At 36.3% G+C, this 21,848-nt stretch overlaps 1 protein-coding gene across 2 annotated transcripts in view; it reads left to right on the top strand.

The window, feature by feature from the left end:
* The first annotated feature begins 1,899 nt into the window (after positions 1 to 1,899).
* The window catches only part of LOC137013003 (transmembrane protein 164), a 31,746-nt gene continuing 11,797 nt past the window's right edge, over positions 1,900 to 21,848 (top strand). For both annotated transcript variants that reach the window (XM_067376557.1, XM_067376558.1), the window contains exons 1-2: positions 1,900 to 2,832; positions 17,676 to 17,725. In XM_067376557.1, the coding sequence (XP_067232658.1) occupies positions 2,395 to 2,832; positions 17,676 to 17,725 (488 nt within the window). In that variant the 5' untranslated portion in view covers positions 1,900 to 2,394. The remainder of the gene's footprint in view (positions 2,833 to 17,675; positions 17,726 to 21,848) is intronic.

Genomic DNA, 21,848 nt, shown 5'->3' on the forward strand with positions numbered 1-21,848 from the left:
GGGTGAACTAACCCTTTAATCTCAGTATCGAAACATTTTGAAACACTTTCTAATTTAAGAAAAAGGCAACCCAACTTAAAAGATTAGTTCACTTTCAAATGAAAATTTCCTGATAATTTACTCACCCCCATGTCATCCATGTCTTTCTTTCTTCAGTCGAAAAGAAATGAAGGTTTTTGATGAAAACATTCCAGGATTTTTCTCCATATAGTGGACTTCAACAGTTACCAGCTGGTTGAAGGTACAAATGTCAGTTTCAGTGCAGCTTCAAAACGTTCTACACAATCCCAGATGAGGAATACGGTTCTTATCATGAGAAACCATCGCTCATTTTCTAAAAAAAAATAAATAAATAAAATTATATACGTTTTAACCATAAATGCTCATCTTGAACTAGCTCTCTTCTTCTTCTTCTCTATTTGAATTCCAGCCGAGACACTGCTAAGTGTATTACTGCCCTCCACAGGTCAAAGTTTGAACTAATTGTTATATACTTGCACTAGCATATTGTATATGACAATTTAGTTCAAACTTTGACCTGCGGAGGGCAGTAATACACTTAGCAGTGTCTACACTGCTGGAATTCTAATAGAGAAGAAGAGAGCTAGTTCAAGATAAGCATTTATTGTCAAAACTTATGAGCATTTATTGCTAAAACTTATATAATTTTTTTTTTTTTTAGAAAGAAAATGAGTGATGGTTTCTCTAGATAAGACCCTTATTCCTTGTCTGGGATCATGTAGAACGTTTTGAAGCTGCACTGAAACTGACATTTGGACCTTCAACCATTTGGAGGCCATTGAAGTCCACTATAAGGAGAAAAATCCTGGAATGTTTTCATCAAAAACCTTCATTTCTTTTCGACTGAAGAGAGAAAGACATGAACATCTTGGATGACATGGGGGTGAGGAAATTATCAGGAAATTTTCATTTGAAAGTGAACTAATCCTTTAACATTTTTAGGTGAACTACCATTTAAGGGGTTAAAAAAAATAACAAAGTGTCTCATGCATTTGTTAATACTTCAGCTTGCACAGAATAGAGCTGCCAGGGTAGCTCTTGGCTGTTCGTACAGGACCAGTGTGAATGAGATGCACACTATATTAGTATGGCTGAAGGTACAGGATAAATTAAAGATAAGTCTTCTGTGCTACATGCATAATGCCATCTATAAAAACAATCCCAGATTTTTTGTGGATAAATTGGTGTACAGTGGGTATTGCCACCAACATATTACTCGGCAGGTCAGCTCTGGTGATTTAGTTGTTCCTTTTGCACAGTCAAATTGTATGAGGAGAACTGTACTATTTAGATCCTCGGTAGCTTGGAATCAACTGTCAATGTGTATAAGACAAATAAGCCACAGATATTATTTTAAATAGATGGTGAAAAAATGTATGATCTGTAATGAAAATTAAGTGTAATGGTTCAAATTGAATTGTATTTATTCTTTTGCTAACATATTGTAAAAAGTGTGATGTGATTGTATATAATATGTTTTGATTTTGTAAAATGGACCCCAGGAAGATTAGCGACCACTCGTGGAATCTAATGGGGTTCCAAATAAATAAATAAATTAATTAATTAATAAAATATTTTGTTATAATTTATCAGGAAGTAAGGTTTTATTCTCCCAAATCTCTTCTCTGGACTGTGCAATGGGCTGTTTTCTGTACTAAATATTTTCTTTCTTTTTATTACTCTCTTGTTAGGTAGTTTGCCCTCCACATATTTGATTTACGCCGATACTGTATTAGAAAATATGTACAGCTGGCAGTGAGAGAGTTAACAAGTACATACTTGCGAAAAGAAGGCGGGGCCACCGCGCTCGCCCAGTCCCTTTCCAGGAAACGTGCGGCTTCATCAATATGCTAATGGTTTTCGGGGGAAGCTGAGCGCGCAGGCGTGTTGCGGTGTGGGTGGATTTGGGGGCCCGCGTGAACAGGGCGGCGTTTCTATGGTTTCTCTTTAATACGCCACATGGATATGGGCACATCGCATCTTCTGCTTCTGGTTTTGACGTATTTGATCGGATGATACGTTGCAGCAGCGAGCTAACGTACTCCGAATCGGTCGAGGTCGAGTTTTGTTGATATATTTAAGGCCTCTCGCCGCTGAACAAGAGCCTCTTTGAAGCTTTTATGTAATGGTCCGCTCTGGCCAGGAATATTCTGGACTCGTTTTATCGAAGAAAACGTTTTCCAGTCAAGACGACACGTTTGGAAATGCATGCAAGCAGCTAAAGCCCAGCCCTGAGGATCATCTGTGAATAACACACCGCGTCTCTCACACAGGTGTCTTGTACATAAAGGATGCCAATCTGTTGAAAGAGCTGAGGCTGCCCTCCTCCTTGAGCATTTCATTATTCTTACACCGAAGACAGATTTGAAGTTAATGTTTCGTCAGGAGGTTGGTGTCCTGTCCTTTATACCGTCTTGTTCGTACCTTTTCCAATACGAGCAGAGGAACATGTCTCGGTATAACATCTACAGTCTGCTGGACTGGATCTATGGAGGGGTGGACCCCATGTTTGAGGGCAACGGAGGGCCTGAGTGCGCAGCCTTCCTCTCTCCACGGCAGAGAGTATTTGAGACTCTGATCATTGTGGTGTTTTCTATTCTGGAAGTGGTGGTGGCCATCAAGAAGCTTCATGTCCCTAAAGAGGTCAGGGATGTTGGGAAGGATGGCAGGAGGAGTAAGGAAGACAGCTGGGGCAAGAACCTGTTGCTTGTGGCTCTGTGCATGACTTTTGGTGTTGAGGTTGGGTTTAAATTTGCCACCAAGACTGTAATCTACCTCCTCAATCCATGTCATGTGGTCACAATGGTGCAAGTAAGTATATTTATGATCAAATCATAATCAGTTATTGTGGAGATGTGCTTCTGCTTTTATTGCAGATGATTTGGGCTGGTCACTGAAAGATTGTTGGTTCATCCATCCGCACTGTGACCTTGAACAAAACACTCAACTTCAGGTTAATTGAATGATCTGAAGACATTTTTAGTGTGCCATAAGATGCTTTGGGTAAACTAGTAACTGATTTGTAGTAGTAGTAGTAGCAATATATTTCCTTTGGTTTCCAAGCTTTGAATGTCATTGCATGCACTTCTAATTTAAGAAAAATGTTTTTTATTGCATACCACATAGCTTGGAGCATATGTGAACTTGTTATAACCTTTGCAGTGCCTCTTCCTGGCTCTCCAAAAAGACGAAGGAAATGAGTTGTGAAATTTTTAAAAGTGAGATAAGTTGTAAAAAGGAGGAAGTATAATGTTACTTTTTGCACTGCTTATTTGCAGCTCGCTGATTCTTGAAATAAAGGACAAAACATGTTTTAGAAGTTAGCTTTTAATAATACTTTATTTTTAAACTGATATTTGTAGACAACCAATGAACCATGTAAAAGAACAGGTTTTTCTGAAAATGTACATTTATTTACTTCGGAACTGAATTTGTGTCAACTCCGTCAGACTCATTAAAAAGCATGCTGTTTTAATTTGATCCATCTAACAACAGTCTAAAGTCATCAATTATTATTATAATAGTGTTCAGTAAAGGAGCTAAGAGAAAAAAAAAGTTTTTTTTTTTCTTGGGTTAATATGAACTATCCAGTTCCTAAATTCCTTTTTAATATTAAACATATATAACTAATGTTCTTGGGTAAATCAGACATGATATCGTTTTAACACATTATGTTTTAACACAATAAATTGAAAAAAGAATAATACATTTCTTTCAAAACTAACAAAAATCTTCACCTGACGGAGTTGACAAGTACATACGGAGTTGACAAGTACAGACGGAGTTGACGGGTACAGACGGAGTTGACGGGTACAGACGGGGTTGACGGGTACAGACGGAGTTGACGGGTACAGACGGAGTTGACGGGTACAGACGGAGTTGACGGGTACAGACGGAGTTGACGGGTACAGACGGAGTTGACGGGTACTGACGGAGTTGACGGGTACAGACGGAGTTGACGGGTACAGACGGGGTTGACGGGTGTTGACGGGTACAGACGGAGTTGACGGGTACAGACGGAGTTGACGGGTACAGACGGAGTTGACGGGTACTGACGGAGTTGACGGGTACAGACGGGGTTGACGGGTGTTGACGGGTACAGACGGAGTTGACGGGTACAGACGGAGTTGACGGGTACTGACGGAGTTGACGGGTACAGACGGGGTTGACGGGTGTTGACGGGTACAGACGGAGTTGACGGGTACTGACGGAGTTGACGGGTACAGACGGGGTTGACGGGTGTTGACGGGTACAGACGGAGTTGACGGGTACAGACGGAGTTGACGGGTACAGACGGAGTTGACGGGTACAGACGGAGTTGACGGGTACTGACGGAGTTGACGGGTACAGACGGGGTTGACGGGTGTTGACGGGTACAGACGGAGTTGACGGGTACAGACGGAGTTGACGGGTACAGACGGGGTTGACGGGTACAGACGGAGTTGACGGGTACAGACGGGGTTGACGGGTACAGACGGGGTTGACGGGTACAGACGGGGTTGACGGGTGTTGACGGGTACAGACGGAGTTGACGGGTACAGACGGAGTTGACGGGTACAGACGGAGTTGACGGGTACAGACGGGGTTGGCGGGTACAGACGGAGTTGACGGGTACAGACGGAGTTGACGGGTACAGACGGAGTTGACGGGTACAGACGGGGTTGACGGGTACAGACGGAGTTGACGGGTACTGACGGAGTTGACGGGTACTGACGGAGTTGACGGGTACAGACGGAGTTGACGGGTACAGACGGGGTTGACGGGTACAGACGGAGTTGGCGGGTACAGACGGAGTTGATGGGTACTGACAGGGTTGACAAAGGTCCAGCTGGGGCCAAATATACAGTATATGTAAATAGAATCATGAAACAACATTTATGCAAAAAAAAAAAAAACATTAACATTATATAGACTTTTTGAGAGCACTTGTCAATCATTAGACATAAAACCTGACAGAGGTGACAAAATTTAATATTTTTCCACTTTAACCACGTGTTGTACATTAGAGCAATTTTGTTTTCTCTCTCAGTTGTACCTGCCTTAATAAACATATAAAAAATGCAAAGATTTATCCCACAACTATTTTACAGAAACCATTACATGGGATGACGGAGTTGACATGTTAAAGGGTTAGTTCACCCAAAAATGAAAATTCTGTCCTTTATTACTCGCCCCCATGCCGTTCCACACCCGTAAGACCTTTGATAATCTTTGGAACACAAATTAAGATATTTTAGTTGAATCCGATGGCTCAGTGAGGCCTTCATAGGGAGCAATGACATTTCCTCTCTCAAGATCCATTAATGTACTAAAAACATATTTAAATCAGTTCATGTGAGTACAGTGGCTCAATATTAATAATATAAAGCGACGAGAATATTTTTGGTGCGGCAAAAAAAAAACCAAAATAACGACTTATTTAGTGATGGCTGATTTCAAAACACTGCTTCAGGAAGCTTCGGAGCACAAATGAATCAGTGTATCGAATCATGATTCAGATCGCGTCAAACAGCTGAAATCGTGTGACTTTGACGCTCCGAACAGCTGATTCGATATGCTGATTCATAACGCTCCGAATCTTCCTGAAGCAGTGTTTTGAAATTGGCCATCACTAAATAAGTCGCTATTTTGTTTTTTGGCGCTCAAAAAATATTCTCGTGGCTTTATAATATTAATATTGAACCACTGTACTCACATGAACTGATTTAAATATGTTTTTAGTACCTTTTATGGATCTTGAGAGAGGAAATGTCATTGCTGGCTATGAGGGCCTCACTGAGCCATCGGATTTCAACTAAAATATCTTAATTTGTGTTCTGAAGATTAACGAAGGTTTTACGGTGTGGAACGGCACAAGGGAGAGTAATTAATGACAGAATTTTCATTTTGGGGTGAACCAACCCTTTAAAGCTGTGAACGCAGAGACTGTTTAAAATATAAAACAATATAAAATTTCCAGGATTATGTGTCCTACTGTAAAATCATCAATGAGCAGGAAATAGTAAGTGCTCCTCAGAGTTAAAGATGACCATGATATTGCCTAATTTATTCAGAATTTAAAAAATCCTGATGGAGTTGACGCAAAGTGAGGGACAACTTTGATAGGCATTTTTTATGGAAAATACTTTTGTATTCTTTGATTTATTACAGATCCTTGCCTTTCAATTTAAATGTATATTTTTGAATTTGTTGCATTTTTAAACACTTTGTTTGTCAATTTTACATTGTGACCTCATGCTGAGGACAGTCTAAATTACACGTGTTTCCAAGTATAGAGCATGTATTTAAAATAATACTAACAAAATTTAAAAATAAAAGCAATGAATATCCTGAGTATCCAGATTTCCTTTTAGATGTAAGCATTTTTATTTTCATTAATTTATTTTTATGACATGTTTTGTCCCTTAAGAATCAGTGAGCTGTTCAAACTGGTCTCATCAGAAATTTTTCACTTTATATTTACTAGCTGAATGAAGAGGAATCTGTTTTGCATTTTATTTTTGTTTGTCTTGCTTTTTGCTTTTATATTAAAAGGCATGAAACCTAATGTATCTGCTTAAAAGAACATTTTAATGAATAATTGCCTTAAATATTTTACTATGCAATAACTGTCCAAAAGCAATAAGGCACTCAAGACCTAACTATATTAGTGAATAATATTCACTCGGCTTCACATTGTTCTTAACCAGAGCCTTTAACTTTGACTACGTTCACTTCCTCTCAATTCTTATTGTTACAATAATACTCTTTAAAGGCACAATATGTAATTTTTCACCACTAGAGGTCACCTATTCAAAACAAAGGCATAGTTTGATGATGCCGAAATTTAGCGCGGAACCATGGGAGATGTCGTCTTCACCGCACAGCCAGTGGAAAAGAGTTGGTCAGAAATCATTGATTAGATTATTAATGTTACTGTAGTATGAAGCAGAGCAGGAATGAGTGATGTTGGAGCGGATCGAGGCCGCTGGAGCGATTGCTAATGAGAGACGAGTGCGACACACGCCTTGAGAGCAGCAGAACTTTTATTATGCCTCAGTCGCCCCTTCCGCTTCTTCCAGTCATGAGTATGAGGTAACACAGCGCTGTTTATCATATTAGATACATTTGAGTGTGTTGAAAAAGATGTTATAACGTTACTCAACAAGTGTCAGACACTTGTTGCACACTGCAGTCGGCTAGATCGATATTAGAAAATCATATTAATATAATTAAGAAAACAAGATTCTAGTGATGTATGTACAATAAGACTAAACGTGTTGAGCTATATAACAATGATTAGTTTTCTGTTTATAAATGTATCCAAACAGTTTTTCCCTTGTCTAATAAAACATAATAGGCTATTATTATACTACGTTTATTAACTATACTTGTTTAATGGCGATTTACATAACCTACTTAGTGCACATCGCCACCTATTTGGTGGTTGTGCCATAATTTTTTCAATCTTTTCATTTAATAAGTAATCTTTATTCACTGAGAATAAGAATTATATTGTGTATATATATCAGTCAAACCAAAATTTATTCAGACACCTTGAACATTTCATTCATTAATACAGTATATTCACTATAGTTTAAAAAAATGGTAATAAAATATGACAAGATCTCAGAGTTAAACTGTATCAGAAAAAAATAATCTTATGTCAGATAACACTTAAGCAAAACATGGTCAGGTCAAAGTGTCTGAATAATTTTATCAGTTTTACTGGTTGTCCACTGTGTGAAGAATTTGTGGGTATAATATGTCACAGTTACTTTATTATGCTATTCTCACTTACATAAATGAACTATAGTGTCCTCTACCCACTAGGAAAAATATAAAAAAAAAATCAAATATGTCTGAATAATTTTTGGATAGACAAAATAAGTTTTATTGTGTCCTGAAAGCGCATACTCTCTCGCGCTCTCTCTCTTTTTCAAACGCACACATATACTGTATAGTACGAACACACACTCGCACAGAAAAGTTTTGTCAGCGCTGCTCTGATGAATTTCTCAGTAAAATAGTTTAGCAACTTAAATGCTACTTGAAATTTCTCACCGGCGAGGTAATAACTGCGGTTCTTGAGGTAGATAAACTTATAGTTTCACTATTAGTAGAGACACTGCTGCTGTGAGAGACGCAGACTCAAGTAGGCTAATTCACATCTGCTTATTCTCTCTCTCAACTGCGTTAATAACTATCAACTGTATTTTTCTGCTATCAAGGCTCAAGCCTCCGTTACTAGTTCTCCACTCTAAAAACTGCTGGGTTAAATATGGATAAAACCAGGGATTGGGTTGTTTTCACCCAGCCATTTTTTTTTCAACCAATTTTGGATTTATTTTTTTAGCCAACAATATAGTAATATAGTAAAAGGCATGTTTTTGCTCAACCCCAAATAGGGGCAAATTTGTGGGGTATTTTAAGCTGAAACTTGACCAGACCAGAGACTTATATTACATAATATGAAAGAGGGCATAATGCGTGCCTTTTAACCCAACCTGCTGGGTTTGTGCATATTTTACCCAGCTTGGGTTTTTTTAACCCAGCATTTTTTAGAGTGTGAAATTATGTTTTAGAATTCGCAATGGAAGCTTAGGATGAGATGCATTAGAAATTAGTCCCACACACGAGTGTTTTAGGGACAAAAACCTGACAAATGTCTTGAAATACAACATCTGAATGGTGTCTTGAGGTGTGGTAACCGTAGTATAAGTGGAATAATTGACTTATTAGAAGATAATGCACAGTGTGACGGCACTTTGTGGCCACATTACCACCTCGGGTGTGCATTATTTTCGAATAATTCAGTGGCCCGTCGTCAATTATTCATTGCATATTAAATAGTAGTGTTTCCATGGTTTCTACAAAATAAAATAGAGGGAAATTGCAGGTATGATTTCATTGGTAGGTGAAGCATGGACACAGTCCGTGTCCTGGTTGAAATTGTTTATATCTCTGGATTTAAACATTCTTGGAAACATTTGGGATAATGTATATTGATGTAAAATATATAACACTGTTCTAGTGGTTTTTGGATATTTTAATCCAAAAATCTTACATAGTGCCTTTAACTGACACTTTAATTTTTTTTGGTGTTATTTGTGATTGATTTTTGCCTATATATTGATAGATCTCAGCAGTGATGGCACAGATGTGTGGAGGTGGACATATATATCAGCCTCGCCTCAGAGATTTACGATCCAATGTGATGTAATCTACAGGCCTACATTTATAGGCTCCCAGCACACAACATTCAGACTGTAGCACTTTTTGAGCTGAGCTTTACAACAGTCCTTGAAATAGAAATACTTAAAATAGAAAACAATACTTGAAATAGAAATTGTGTGGCAGAATACCCTGTAGTTACACACCCACGTATACAAAGTTCAGCTTCAACACTAATAAAACAAACCTGAATGGGCTAGTTAAGATTTCCGTAAACAGTTGATTATTACAGACAGGTGTGTTGAAGTGTTGGAACTGAAGATTGGTCAACCCGATTTAAATGATCTTGTGGTGTGACTAATGCAATTTAAAAAGAACAGATATTCTATGAAGTTGCACAATTAATTTTACACAATGTATGTTTACCTAATAATAATGCTAATAATAACTTAAATATAATATTAAAATAAACAAATGGAACATAAATTGAACTAAAACTGAAATGGTAATATTTGTTTGCATGTTATGTGATCATTAACCAACATTAGAGAATGGTGAACATGTGAATGTGTTGTTAAATTTATTGAAATATTAACTTAAAATCGCCATACTTTAAGTAAATATTTAACATCTTTGGGCTGCAGATGACCTCATGTGCAAAGTTTAAACCTTGTGCTATTTGTTTAGGGTTTATGCTCAGGATGTTTGAGGTCTTTGTAACAACAAAATGCCATTTTTTTTTTTTTTAATTCTTTTTTTAAACAAGTTTTGCCATTTTTTTTTTTAGCAGTTTTCAGTGGTTTTTATATAAAATATATATAGCCTCAATTTGTAATTATTTAAAATAAATATGTACATTTATGTAAAATAGCAACATTTCATGTAAAATTCACTTTAAAGAACTTTCAAATGAAGCGGCATTTAATAGACAGAGCCGTAGTTCACTGATAAGACACGCAATATCGCGTTCAATATCGACGGCGATACATATCGATATTGAACGCGATATTGCGTGTCTTATCAGTGAACTACGGCTCTGTCTATTAAATGCCGCTTCATTTGAAAGCAGGTGATGGCGATTTAGCGGCAATCAGGGAACCGGCTTTACTGAAGAAATGCGCGTGACAAAAGCATTCGATATATCGCCCAGCCCTACTGCCATCTACTGAAAAAATAACACTTTTAAATTAAAAATAACATGAAATTTCAAGTGCAGCTACACTGACTCAGTGATTAGATTACTAGAAAAAATGACTAGATTACTCACTGGCTCATATACCGTTCCCAAATTTTTCATTTAGATTTGTTTAGACATTATAAAATCATTATTATGACAATAGCTTTTTGTCAAAGTTGAGCATTTTTTGTACTGTAGTATCATTTTTTGGAATTATTTCACAATATTACAGACACACACCCCATGTTCAGGTTTGACAAGTCAAGTCACCTTTATTTATATAGTGCTGTTTACAATACAGATTGTTTCAAAGCAGCTTTACAGTGATAACAGGACAATTATGCAACAAAGTTTGTTTTGGCTGTACTGCAGCTCTAGAAGACAATAGTGTCATTGTCCAGCTTTTAAGTGAACTCAGTACTGATTTATTCAATTGTAAAAATCGTTTGCTTTTAATTTAGTTCATTTATCTATATTATATATATATAGTGATATCATCGTCCAGCTCAGTTCTCATACAATGGTGTCAATGCAGAAAGATCAGTAATCTTGTTGAATATTAAGTGTGTCTCAATCAGCTCCCTATAGTTCAGCAGTCAGGGCACTGATGAGGGTGTCGGCCATTTTATGGGCGGTCTCAATCGCAAAACGCTTCCAGTGCACTGAAACGTTGTGTCCTAAAAAAAAGGGGAGTATCAACGCTCACTATGTTCCGCTAACAGAGGCACGAAACATAAATCATGTGAGCCAACGCACATGAAGGACAGATGTTTTAAAAGTTATGTAAACAAATATAATTTAATTATTTTTAAGCATAAACATACATCACTAGACAAGTTTTGAACATAATCTTCCTTGCTTTTATAATTAATTTATGGCTGAAATGTTGCAGGTATAACAAAGTATTTATCATAATGTACTTTAAATAACAAGGTTTTATTTCATTTTACAGCAAAATTGATCAAATTATCAGAAAAACATCAGTTCTACTCTTCTTGTCTTTATGAGCTAGGGAGCTGATTGAGATGCACCAATGGTGTTAGGTTGTTTTTTATTTTTTATTTTTTTTATTTCTTGTGTAGAGATGGCAAGTGTCCACCAAAAAACAAAGTCATCTCATTCAGATGAAGTTAACTAAATACAGTAATGCTATTAATAAATTGGTTATAAACAATAATAGTTACCTACATATATTTTTATATGGGATGAACAATTCTGTAGTTATGCAAACAAATTGTTACTGAAATCTTTTCTATACTTAAATAGTTACTAAAACGTTTTTCAGGGATACACGATATATATCGGCCACCATATCGGTATCGGCCGATATGTTCATTTTTAATGTTATCATTATCGGCCAGATAAGAAAATTTCACCGATATATTAAAGGCAAATTATGGATTATTTCCTTCAACTGAGACAATTCAGATGTGTTCTGTTCATCACGATGGTTTTGAATTGCTTGAAATATGATTTGAATCCCTTCAAAACGAAAAATACAGTACAACATGTGCAGCATATCTGTCATACACGCTACTATGAGAACATTATAATTGTGTGCTTGGAACATGGCTTTTAATAGTGAGACTTTTTTTGTAATCAGGCTTTTAAAAAAAATATATAAAAATTTGGATTTGGATTTAGATTTATCGGCCAATATATCGGTTATCAGCTTTTGAATATAAAGAATTATCGGTTATCGGCCAAAATCGGTTATTGTGTATACCTAAACCTTTTAATGCATGCCACATGGAAAAATGTGCAAACAGTTTTCAGTGATGATGCAAACAAATAGTTATGCTAAAATAAAGCATTTTAATATATGAAAAATGCCACAAGCAATCTTTTGGAACATCTTTCTGTCTTGATGTTCTCATACTTTTTGCAACAGAAGCAAATCGCACAGATCACAAAGCTAGTCTAATGACACACTTTTTCTGGGAAATTTAATGGACTAATAAGAAGCACCATTAAATTTTAAGTGTTTCTTCATTTTAAATCATTAGCTATATCAGGTGTAAATATTTGATCAATTACCCAGTCCTACTTAGACATAAGCAGTTTTTATTGTCAATGACTGGTTTATGAGAATGCACCTGTCTTCTAGGTGAGGCTTTCTTATATATTGAGAAACTAGATCAAGAAATCCTTGTTGCATTTGCGCAGCCCGGCCGCAGTTGCCCTCTCACTGCAGGCTATGATGCCACTCTACCAGGCCTCCAGTATTTAAACACGGCACATGTTCTCAAACACAGCATTTCATAGTAACTCCATGGTTCCACTTATGTCAATAAACTTATTTGTACAAGTCTAACAGTATTTGATCAAGGTCACAGTCTTATCATCTGATAAATAATGAAGTGGAGAATTGTAAACAGACTCAGTGGTAAACACACACAAATTATTTGAGTGCAGAACCAATAATATATGGGTTAATGACATGACGGGTCTTTTTTGTTTTTTCAAAAGGCTTTAGTAATAATAAAAAACAAAGATGACATCCAAAGTATGTAAGGTAGTACAACTAGATCTCTTTTATTGAATCCAAAAGGTTTAATTATATTTTGCTACATATAAAGGTATTTTAAAGATTTTGAAGTGTCAAAAGGTCATTTGGTTTAACCATCCAAAGGCCAATACAAGCATTTAATTTGTGATTAAAATATCTTAAAATGTAATAAATGTATTTTTTTTTGTTTTTTATTCTGGCATGATTTTATATCATCACATATCAACATGGTGCAAAATGGCATCAAAATTATGTGTAGAAGTCGTTGCTTTGTTATGAGAAACATTGTCTGGAAAAATGAGTTACATTGATGTCATTCAGAGTAACCGATATAAAGGGACCATTTTAGATCAAGTCATGCGGTCAATATCATGTGACAGGATGTGACATCATTCAGACACCTGCAAAGGACCACATGGTCATGAAGCAAAGTAACTAATTCATGTTTTCACTTGCTCATACGCATGTCCCGAAACATCAGGTCATTCGGTACAACCGCTATAAAACATAAAAAAAAAATGTTGTAATATTTTAAAAACTTGTACTAAATATAAAATGTTTGATAGTCCTTTTGCTAGCTAGCTAGATATCAGCCTGTTAGCATTGTTTGAAAATATCGTCATTCGGTATAACCTAAAGTGTCATTCGGTAAAACCGAATTTTGGTTAAACCGAATGACTTTTTTGGTGAAACATTTTGTCCATCTTGTAAAAAATGACAAAAGCAGTGTTAATTGATTATAAAAACCACATAATCTCACTTTTAATACTTAATAAAACATATTTTATTATATCTCCATTATGTTTTTTTTACACTTTTAAAAACATTCTTCGTCAATGACCCTTATACGATACAAGGAGTTATGTGGAAAGTAAAATAAATTTATAGATTTTTTTTATAAAATGCTTTATAAATCATTCTGTGCATGCTGAATATAACTCAAACATTATAGACTGTAGCAATAGCAAACTTTTTTTTTTTTCCCTGCAAACCTTATTGTCATGATGTTTTGTGAAAAAGCAATCTAATTTTTTTTTTTTTTTTTGACCGTGTAATTGCACCAGATGTACAGCAGAATTATGTTAGCCTCAATAAATGCCAAAAATAAAAAATAAAAAAAATGGAGCAGGAGTAACATTAAGAAGACACAGATGTACAGTAGATGCCTACAAGGACTATAGATAATTGCTTTCTGTTTTTATTTATTTATTTATTTATTTATTGTTGCGGGAATGAGATCAGTATGGTGTACAGTGTTAGCCAGCCTACAGAGTTTGTCCATCTATTCAGTAAAAAACCCCAAAACAAACTAAAAAGATTATAAAACTGGTTTGTTGACCAGATATCCTGAAATTTGTGTGATTTGAATGTCAGTGTCATGATCAGTTTCAAGATATGAGATGATTTGAATATGTGCAAACAACATTGATGTTTCAGAGCTTGGATGAAGGAGAAGATTAGAAGTGAATAGTGACAAGAATGTTGTCAATAGCCCTGGTGTTTACATTCACTTTCACTGTATGCACATTCTGCTAAATTCATTTTGTGTGTGTGTTCTGGGGAAGAAAAGGTAAACAACAACAAAACATGGTTTGAAATGTCACTAGGGTGAGAAAATCATGATGTTTCTGATGAATGAGGTTTGTTGATGCCTTATGTAGGATTGTTTGTACAGATCTTTTTTTAGTGGTTCTACACTTTTACTTTTTATGTCCAGAGGAATAACATAATACTTCATTTTTTAAATTCATAACTAACAGATGTCTTCGGAGTTATGTTATGTTGCATTAGTGGTTAAAAGAACTCCCATATATTGCAAAAAAGTGGTTTTTCAGGCAATACGAAAAAGCAATATTTTGCAAAACTGCAATGAAAACATTTTTTTTTTTTTTCACATTCACAGTTAACCTGGCATATGTAAAAGTTGATGATTCTTTAAAGATGGTGCAGTATGTTTGGACAGGAGACGAGACAGTTCTTTATTAAACTCATAAAAGGCAAAAGAATTAAGGGAATACTGGATTCCAAACAGCAAAGAAATGCCACAATTTATCAAGACCTCGAAGCAGATAGAAGGGAGAAACGCCTCATACCGCTCTCAAATACAAGAAGCTTTTCTTGCCATTAATGCTTGGATAACATGCCTACATATCCTTCGATTAAAAATAATGGCTAGTGCAGTGGCTGTGATATAGGCTACTTAAAGGGTTAGTTTTTTTCACCCAAAAAATGAAAATAATGTCATTTATTACTCACCCTCATGTCGTTCTACACCCGTAATACCTTTGGTCATCTTCAGAACACAAATTAAGATATTGTTGATGAAATCTGATGGCTCAGTGAGGACTCTATTGAGAGCAAAGCCATTCACGCTCTCAAGGTCCATAAAGGTACTAAAAACATATTTAAAACAGTTCATGTGAGTTCAGCGGTTCCGTCTTAATATTATAAAGCGACAAGAATACTTTTTGTGCGTCAAAATAACAAAATAATGACTTTTCAACAATATCTATATGGGCCGATTTCAAAACACTGCTTCAGAGCTTTACGAATCGAATCAGTGAATCGGAGCGAAGTGATCAAATCAGTGATTTCAGCAGTTTAGCCGTTTGATAGGAGATCCGAATCACTGATTCAAAACAAAAGATTCATAAAGCTCAGAAGCTTCATGAAGCAGTGTTTTGAAATCGGCCCATATAGATATTGTTGAAAAGTCATTATTTTGTATTTTTTGGCACACAAATAGTATTCTCGTGGCTTTATAATATTAAGATGGAACCACTGTACTCAAATGAACTGATTCAAATATGTTTTTTCAAGAGGGAAAAAAAAGTTTTAGTCGCATAACATCAGTTAATGGAAACTGTTCATCATTTAACAATAGTTTTTATCAAAATTTAGAAAATATTGCAAAAGATTTGTGCAAATCTGTAATGGAAACCTTACTACTGGTACATGGTGAGATGTAGTGAACAATTTTTATTTACACATAATCAGGATACGTTCAAATTAATTATAAAGGCCTGTTTTCCTTTTAATGCTGTTCACTGGGGATTTAAGACATTCAAGAAACTGAGGCATACAGAGAAACCACTCCAAAACACCCTTGTATTGTGTCAGTTTTAAGTGGGCAAAACACCATACATATATTCTTCAGAAAATGTCCAAATCGAGTTTAGACAATCATTGCATTAAAGGGATAGTTCACCCAAAAATGAAAATTTGATGTTTATCTGCTTACCCCCAGTGCATCCAAGATGTAGGTGACTTTTTTTCTTCAGTCGAGCGCAAATTATGATTTTTAACTGCAACCGCTGCCGTCTGTCAGTCAAATAATAGCAGTAGATGGGAACTTCAACTATAACAGTAAATAAAACTTGCTTAGACAAATCAAAATGAAACCCTGCGGCTCGTGACGACACATTAATGTCCTAAGACACGAAACGATCGGTTTGTGCGAGAAACCGAACATTATTTATATAATTTTTACCTCTAATACACCACTATGTCCAACTTCGTTCAGCTTCCTGTTAGTGAGGTCAAAAAACCCGCTCTGCTGATGGAAGTGATGTCTCGCCCATATACTTCAATGAGAGCGAGACATCACTTCCGTTGTCAGAGCGCGATCAGACCTCACTAACCGGAAGTTGAACGAAGTTGGACATAGTGGTGTATTAGAGGTAAAAAATGATATAAATACTGTTTGGTTTCTCTCACAAACCGTTCGTTTCGTGTCTTAGGACATCAATGTGCCGTCACGAGCCGCATGGTTTAATTTGGATTCGTCTATGGAAGTTTTTTCGACTCTTATTGTTCAAGTTCCCAATCACTGCTATTATTTGACTGACAGACGGCAGCGGTTGCAGTTAAAAATCATAATTTGCGTTCGACTGAAGAAAAAAAGTCCTCTACATCTTGGATCTATCCCTTTAAATAATCACTTCAAACAATTCAAAGGAAGTGGAAAAAGCATTGTTATATGATCATCTTAATCCTTAAACACATTGTTATCCAATGCTCCAACTCAGGCTGAGCACATTACACAAGAAACTCAAAGCAGCATCATCCTGTTGCATGACGTCAGATTGTGCTCGAGTTTGACTCACCTGGGATGATGACATCTGCTGACAGGCTTCAGCTTCCTTCCTTCCTATGTCATCCTCCCAGACTGTTCTTCATATCCAAAGAGGGAAATGCTGGCTACCCTCCCAACATACTGAACAATGTCAATCTGTGATCTCACGGCCATCCTTAGTCGCCTGAAAGAAAAGACTGCATGGACCACATTGTTCATAACCAACAAAACCATTTTATCATACGAAAGCAAATAAATGTCTCTATAGTTTTAAACATTGACATTTATTTTAATATTTATCTGAAATGTATAAATAAAACATCTGAAATAATTCTTAAAAAGATTGTTTAATCGGCTCAGTTACAAATGCTAATTTTATTTTTAGATCTGTCATTTTAACAGTTTATGCTGATGGTGTAGTTCAACTGGTGTGTTTGCATTGCTACATAGAGAATAAGTAAAATAAAGATATATATATGTACATTTCTGCCATAATCAAAGTGCCACATAATCCAGTAGTTCTGAATTCAACACTGAACTGGTTCAAAATGGTGTTATCTTCAGGCATCCATTTTTTAGTAGCAAAATGTCTCTCTGATTGACAAAATGTGCCGATAAGAGCTTGTTCTGATAAGATAAGCACAACTTGGCCCATGGTTCAAAGATTGCATTTATCTATTTATCTATATTTGCTTTGTGTGAAAGTCAGTTATTGAGCTTTATCACTTCCTCTCTTGCAGATCTTCCTGCTTGCATGTCCCCCCTGTAAAACTGCCATGGTTATCTTTAGGTAAGTACTCGGAAAGAGGCTGCACTGCAGAGAGCTGGGAGCTTTCTTTGTCACATTCACTCTTGGTCTTGTGCAATTTGAGTCTAGTAACTTCTGTAGTGTTTCGCCTCTCCAGCTTATGAGTAATTCAAACCTGTGCTGTTCTTAAAATAGCCTTTGAAACTTTCAACACCTTTTTCTGGGAATGCTTATGATACTCATTAGTTATCGATGTCAGAATGAAACCAATTCTCATATGTATTGATAACTGTGGTGGCGACAGTCTACATTTTTAAGGTACGTTTACACATCAGCATTTTTCACATACAGACAACAATGTTGTCAAAATGATCCCCGTTCACACGGATCCGCAAAAACGACTAAAAACGCTGTATTATGTGTGCCAGGCCAGTAGCTGGTGATGTCACTTTGTAAGGAAACCGTACACACCTATCCAACGTTTTCCTGCGCCCCATGATGCTTTGTGCGTATTATGGGAGTTGAATCAGCGAAAGTTTCATTCAAACTGGGTACAATGTGATGAAATTATTCAACTCACCCTTGAACCATCAAACATTAAAAAGACATTTAAAAGTGTAAAAGCATTAACAAATTACTGAAACAGCAATATTATTAAAATATCACTGTAGTGATAATAATAATATATGTCTGTGTTATGTAGCACAATGCCTTAAATATTGTAGTATTTATTATAAATAAATGATCCATGCAATTTTTTTATTTTTTTTTAATTCATGTGCCCTCGTAATCTTTAATCAAAAACATTAATCTCCCCTCCCCCTCAAAACGACTCATCATCTCTTCCTGTCACATGCTATGACTCGAGGGCGGAGCTATCTGGAACTGCCAGCAGATCCAGTGACATAAGGGGGAAATGCCGAAGCTGATGCTTCACTTTATAGAGATCAATGCATTAACCGCAGCTGATGCCAGTCATTGAGGTGTATAGTACTAAACATTGAAAAGATATTACATAAACATTACGTTTACTCATGGCAAACTAATTTTTTTCATGAATGACTGAACCTGATGGAGGACACACTCTCTCTCACTGTTTAGTGCCGTTGACCGTCCTCGCCTTGTGTCCCACTTTATTTATTGAAGATGATCCTCAATAAATAAAGTTCTTACAGTAATGTGAGGGTGCTAGCAGTGAGTCTGGAGAGAAATCCCCCAACTGACTGCAAATGAGCATTCAGAACTGCCTCCATTTTTATTTATTTTTTAGCAACGCCCACCTTCCAGTGATCCAATCAATTCCCGAAGGACAAAATCAAGTCCTGCCCTCTCATTTCAGATGCCATTTCACTTGGATAGATGTCACAGTAGTAAAGAAAAGACAATTGCAACTTCCGTTTCATGATGACTTTAATCAAAAATGTTCATTAAAGGATTAGTTTGCTTCAGAATTAAAATTTCCTGACAATTTACTCACCCCCTTGTCATCCAAGATGGTCATGTCTTTCTTTCTTCAGTCGAAAAGAAATGAAGGTTTTTGAGGAAAACATTCCAGGATTTTTCTCCATATAGTGGACTTCACTGGGGTTCAACTGGTTGAAGGTTCAAATGTCAGTTTCAGTGCAGCTTCAAAGAGCTCTACATGATCCCAGACGAGGAATAAGAGTCTTATCTAGAGAAACCATCGCTCATTTAAAAAAAAAAAAACAAATAACCACAAATATTCATCTTGCACTGCTCTGCAATGCGCCACGCATTACGTAATGGCGTTGGAAAGGCCATGTGTGATGTTTCTTACAATATTATGGCACAAGAGCTGTCCATTGAGCTTAACTGTGTTGCACCCGGAGTACAATACAATATATTTACAGTTTTTTTTTTTTTTTTTTTTAAGATGGATGAGTCAAAAGGATTGATTATTTTTTGTATCACTGTATCCTAACCAGACGAGACGTGATGCCAAAACACATGATAAAAGGTTTCTTTTCCATGTTAGAGTTTTTGTCTTGAGCTGAACAAACACTCACTCTTAAGATCTCAAACTTTATTACTTAAAAAAAACATGACATTTCAGCCAACAATTTCAGATAACAATCAGATAACAAACAGAGTAACAATCTCACACAGCTGTGTTCACTCTGATAATCACCAACAGATGTGCAACACCACTTATGGAGAGGTAGTTTCCTAATGCCAAGTTTACACTACAGGATTTTAAGTCTGATTTAAGCCTGATTTGCAAGTTAACGAGCTCGCCGACAGGTCGGGCTGTGATTGGGGGAAAATCAGCGGGTGATTGGTGATCACCAATCTTTATGTGTGAACTACTCAACGACGCATCAAAGAGGCTTGCTGAAATATCTAGCCTGCTAAATATCTGGAACAGTCGGCCGACTCAACATCCTGTGGTGTCACATGTCGCGACATGATGTCTATGGAATAACAATCCATTCAAATATAATTTGCCGATGTTTATTCATATCTGATACACATGTGTAAGTAACTATAAAGCTCACTCACTCTACTGTTCTCCCAGTACACTGGCCACATGTATTTGAGGACAAATGAATGAATTCACGTTATATATTAAGATCAAGGTCATTATATAGGTTTTTAAATGACAAAACACTCACCTGCACATGTGGCCGGCTGGCCGCGGTGTGTCATGTCACAAACATGATGCATCGTCTTGGAAACAATTAAGGGAAACGTTCTAAAATAACAGTCGTCTTAACTCTGGGATGTCAGCCAGAATTATTTAAATGTATGTGTGAAAGGGTTTAATTTGAATTAAATTTAATTCAAAATTTAATGTAATTTCCTCCCAACTTCCATTTTCAAATAGTCGTTGGGTGACAGCTGTCGTCAGTTTGTGTAATGTGTAAACTCCTGTTGCAGATCATTTATGTAGTGTCACGTAGTGTGAACGCCACAACGACTTCAAGTCATGTAGTCTGAACAGCACAGCGATCTGACTACGTTTAAAGTCCTGTAGTGTAAACTTGTATTAAAAAGGAAGCGGTTCAATGAATCAAACTTTAAAGAAAACATGACAACACTCAATGAAACAAGCTTGGAGTTTTTGTCCTAACTAGCTGCGACAGTGATTTGCGACGAGCGATAGAGAAATTCTATTTTTGAAATGATTTCTATTTCTGCAACATTGTGGCTGAAAGCTCAGGTACTGATTTTGTTTGTGAGTTATTAAATTAGTATATCATTGTGCATGACTTCATTAGCCATAATGAAAGTGACCGATCTTAAAAATCAAGTAAATTAAAGGAAACAAAAGAAACAACGTTCAAACTGTGAACTCTATGCAAGCAAACAAGTGTATTTCATGAATGCATTATTAGTCTAGAGTATTTATTTTGAGCACTGTTTATTAATTTGATTATTTACTCTACTTTATCGATTTTTTTTGTGAGTGTGAGACAGCAGATGACTGGCTGTTAATTTTGTGGCCATTTGTCAGCCATGTCACGTCTGATGTGGACAGACAAAATGCTTGTTGCTGGAATCGTATCACATGGTGTTTGGATATGACACAATGTAATATAATGTTGTATAAAGTGATATATAAATGACTTGACATGATTCCTTTAATTTCACCTCATGTTTACTGAGTCAACTCAAATAGTGAGTAATTGCTTGTATATGTCACATCATAAACGTAAGCAATTGTAAAACCTTTGTTAACAGAGCGGTGTTAATGTTCCTATTTTGACTTTTCATTATAACTCAAACATTGGTGCCAAATTCCTCACAGGAGCTTCTAATTTCCTGAATGTGAGACATGCCGTACTGGTAATGTCAGCAGATGGCAATAAATAATAAATAAGCTCAGAGATGACCTGAATTTTGGATTAGTCACATTATAAATTGATTTCTTTCTAAATAGATCACACAAGCTTCAATCGAGCCTCCGTTCTCTCTGCCTTTCTGCATTTTAATTTGGAAACCAACAGCTATTGGAGACATTTGCTTCTTTAGTGACTGCTGTGGCTAAACATTTCAAAATCGATTGTGACCCTCAACTCTTGGGTGAGTGTTAATGCAATTCAGCATTAATTCACCGAAACAATCATCAAAAAACTCGACTAGGTCACAGATTATTGTGTGTATTTGCATGTAAACGAGTGGTCCTGACATCACATGCCTGTTA

The sequence above is a fragment of the Chanodichthys erythropterus genome, chromosome 22 (assembly GCF_024489055.1).
Source record: "Chanodichthys erythropterus isolate Z2021 chromosome 22, ASM2448905v1, whole genome shotgun sequence".
NCBI classification, from domain to species: Eukaryota; Metazoa; Chordata; class Actinopteri; order Cypriniformes; family Xenocyprididae; genus Chanodichthys; species Chanodichthys erythropterus.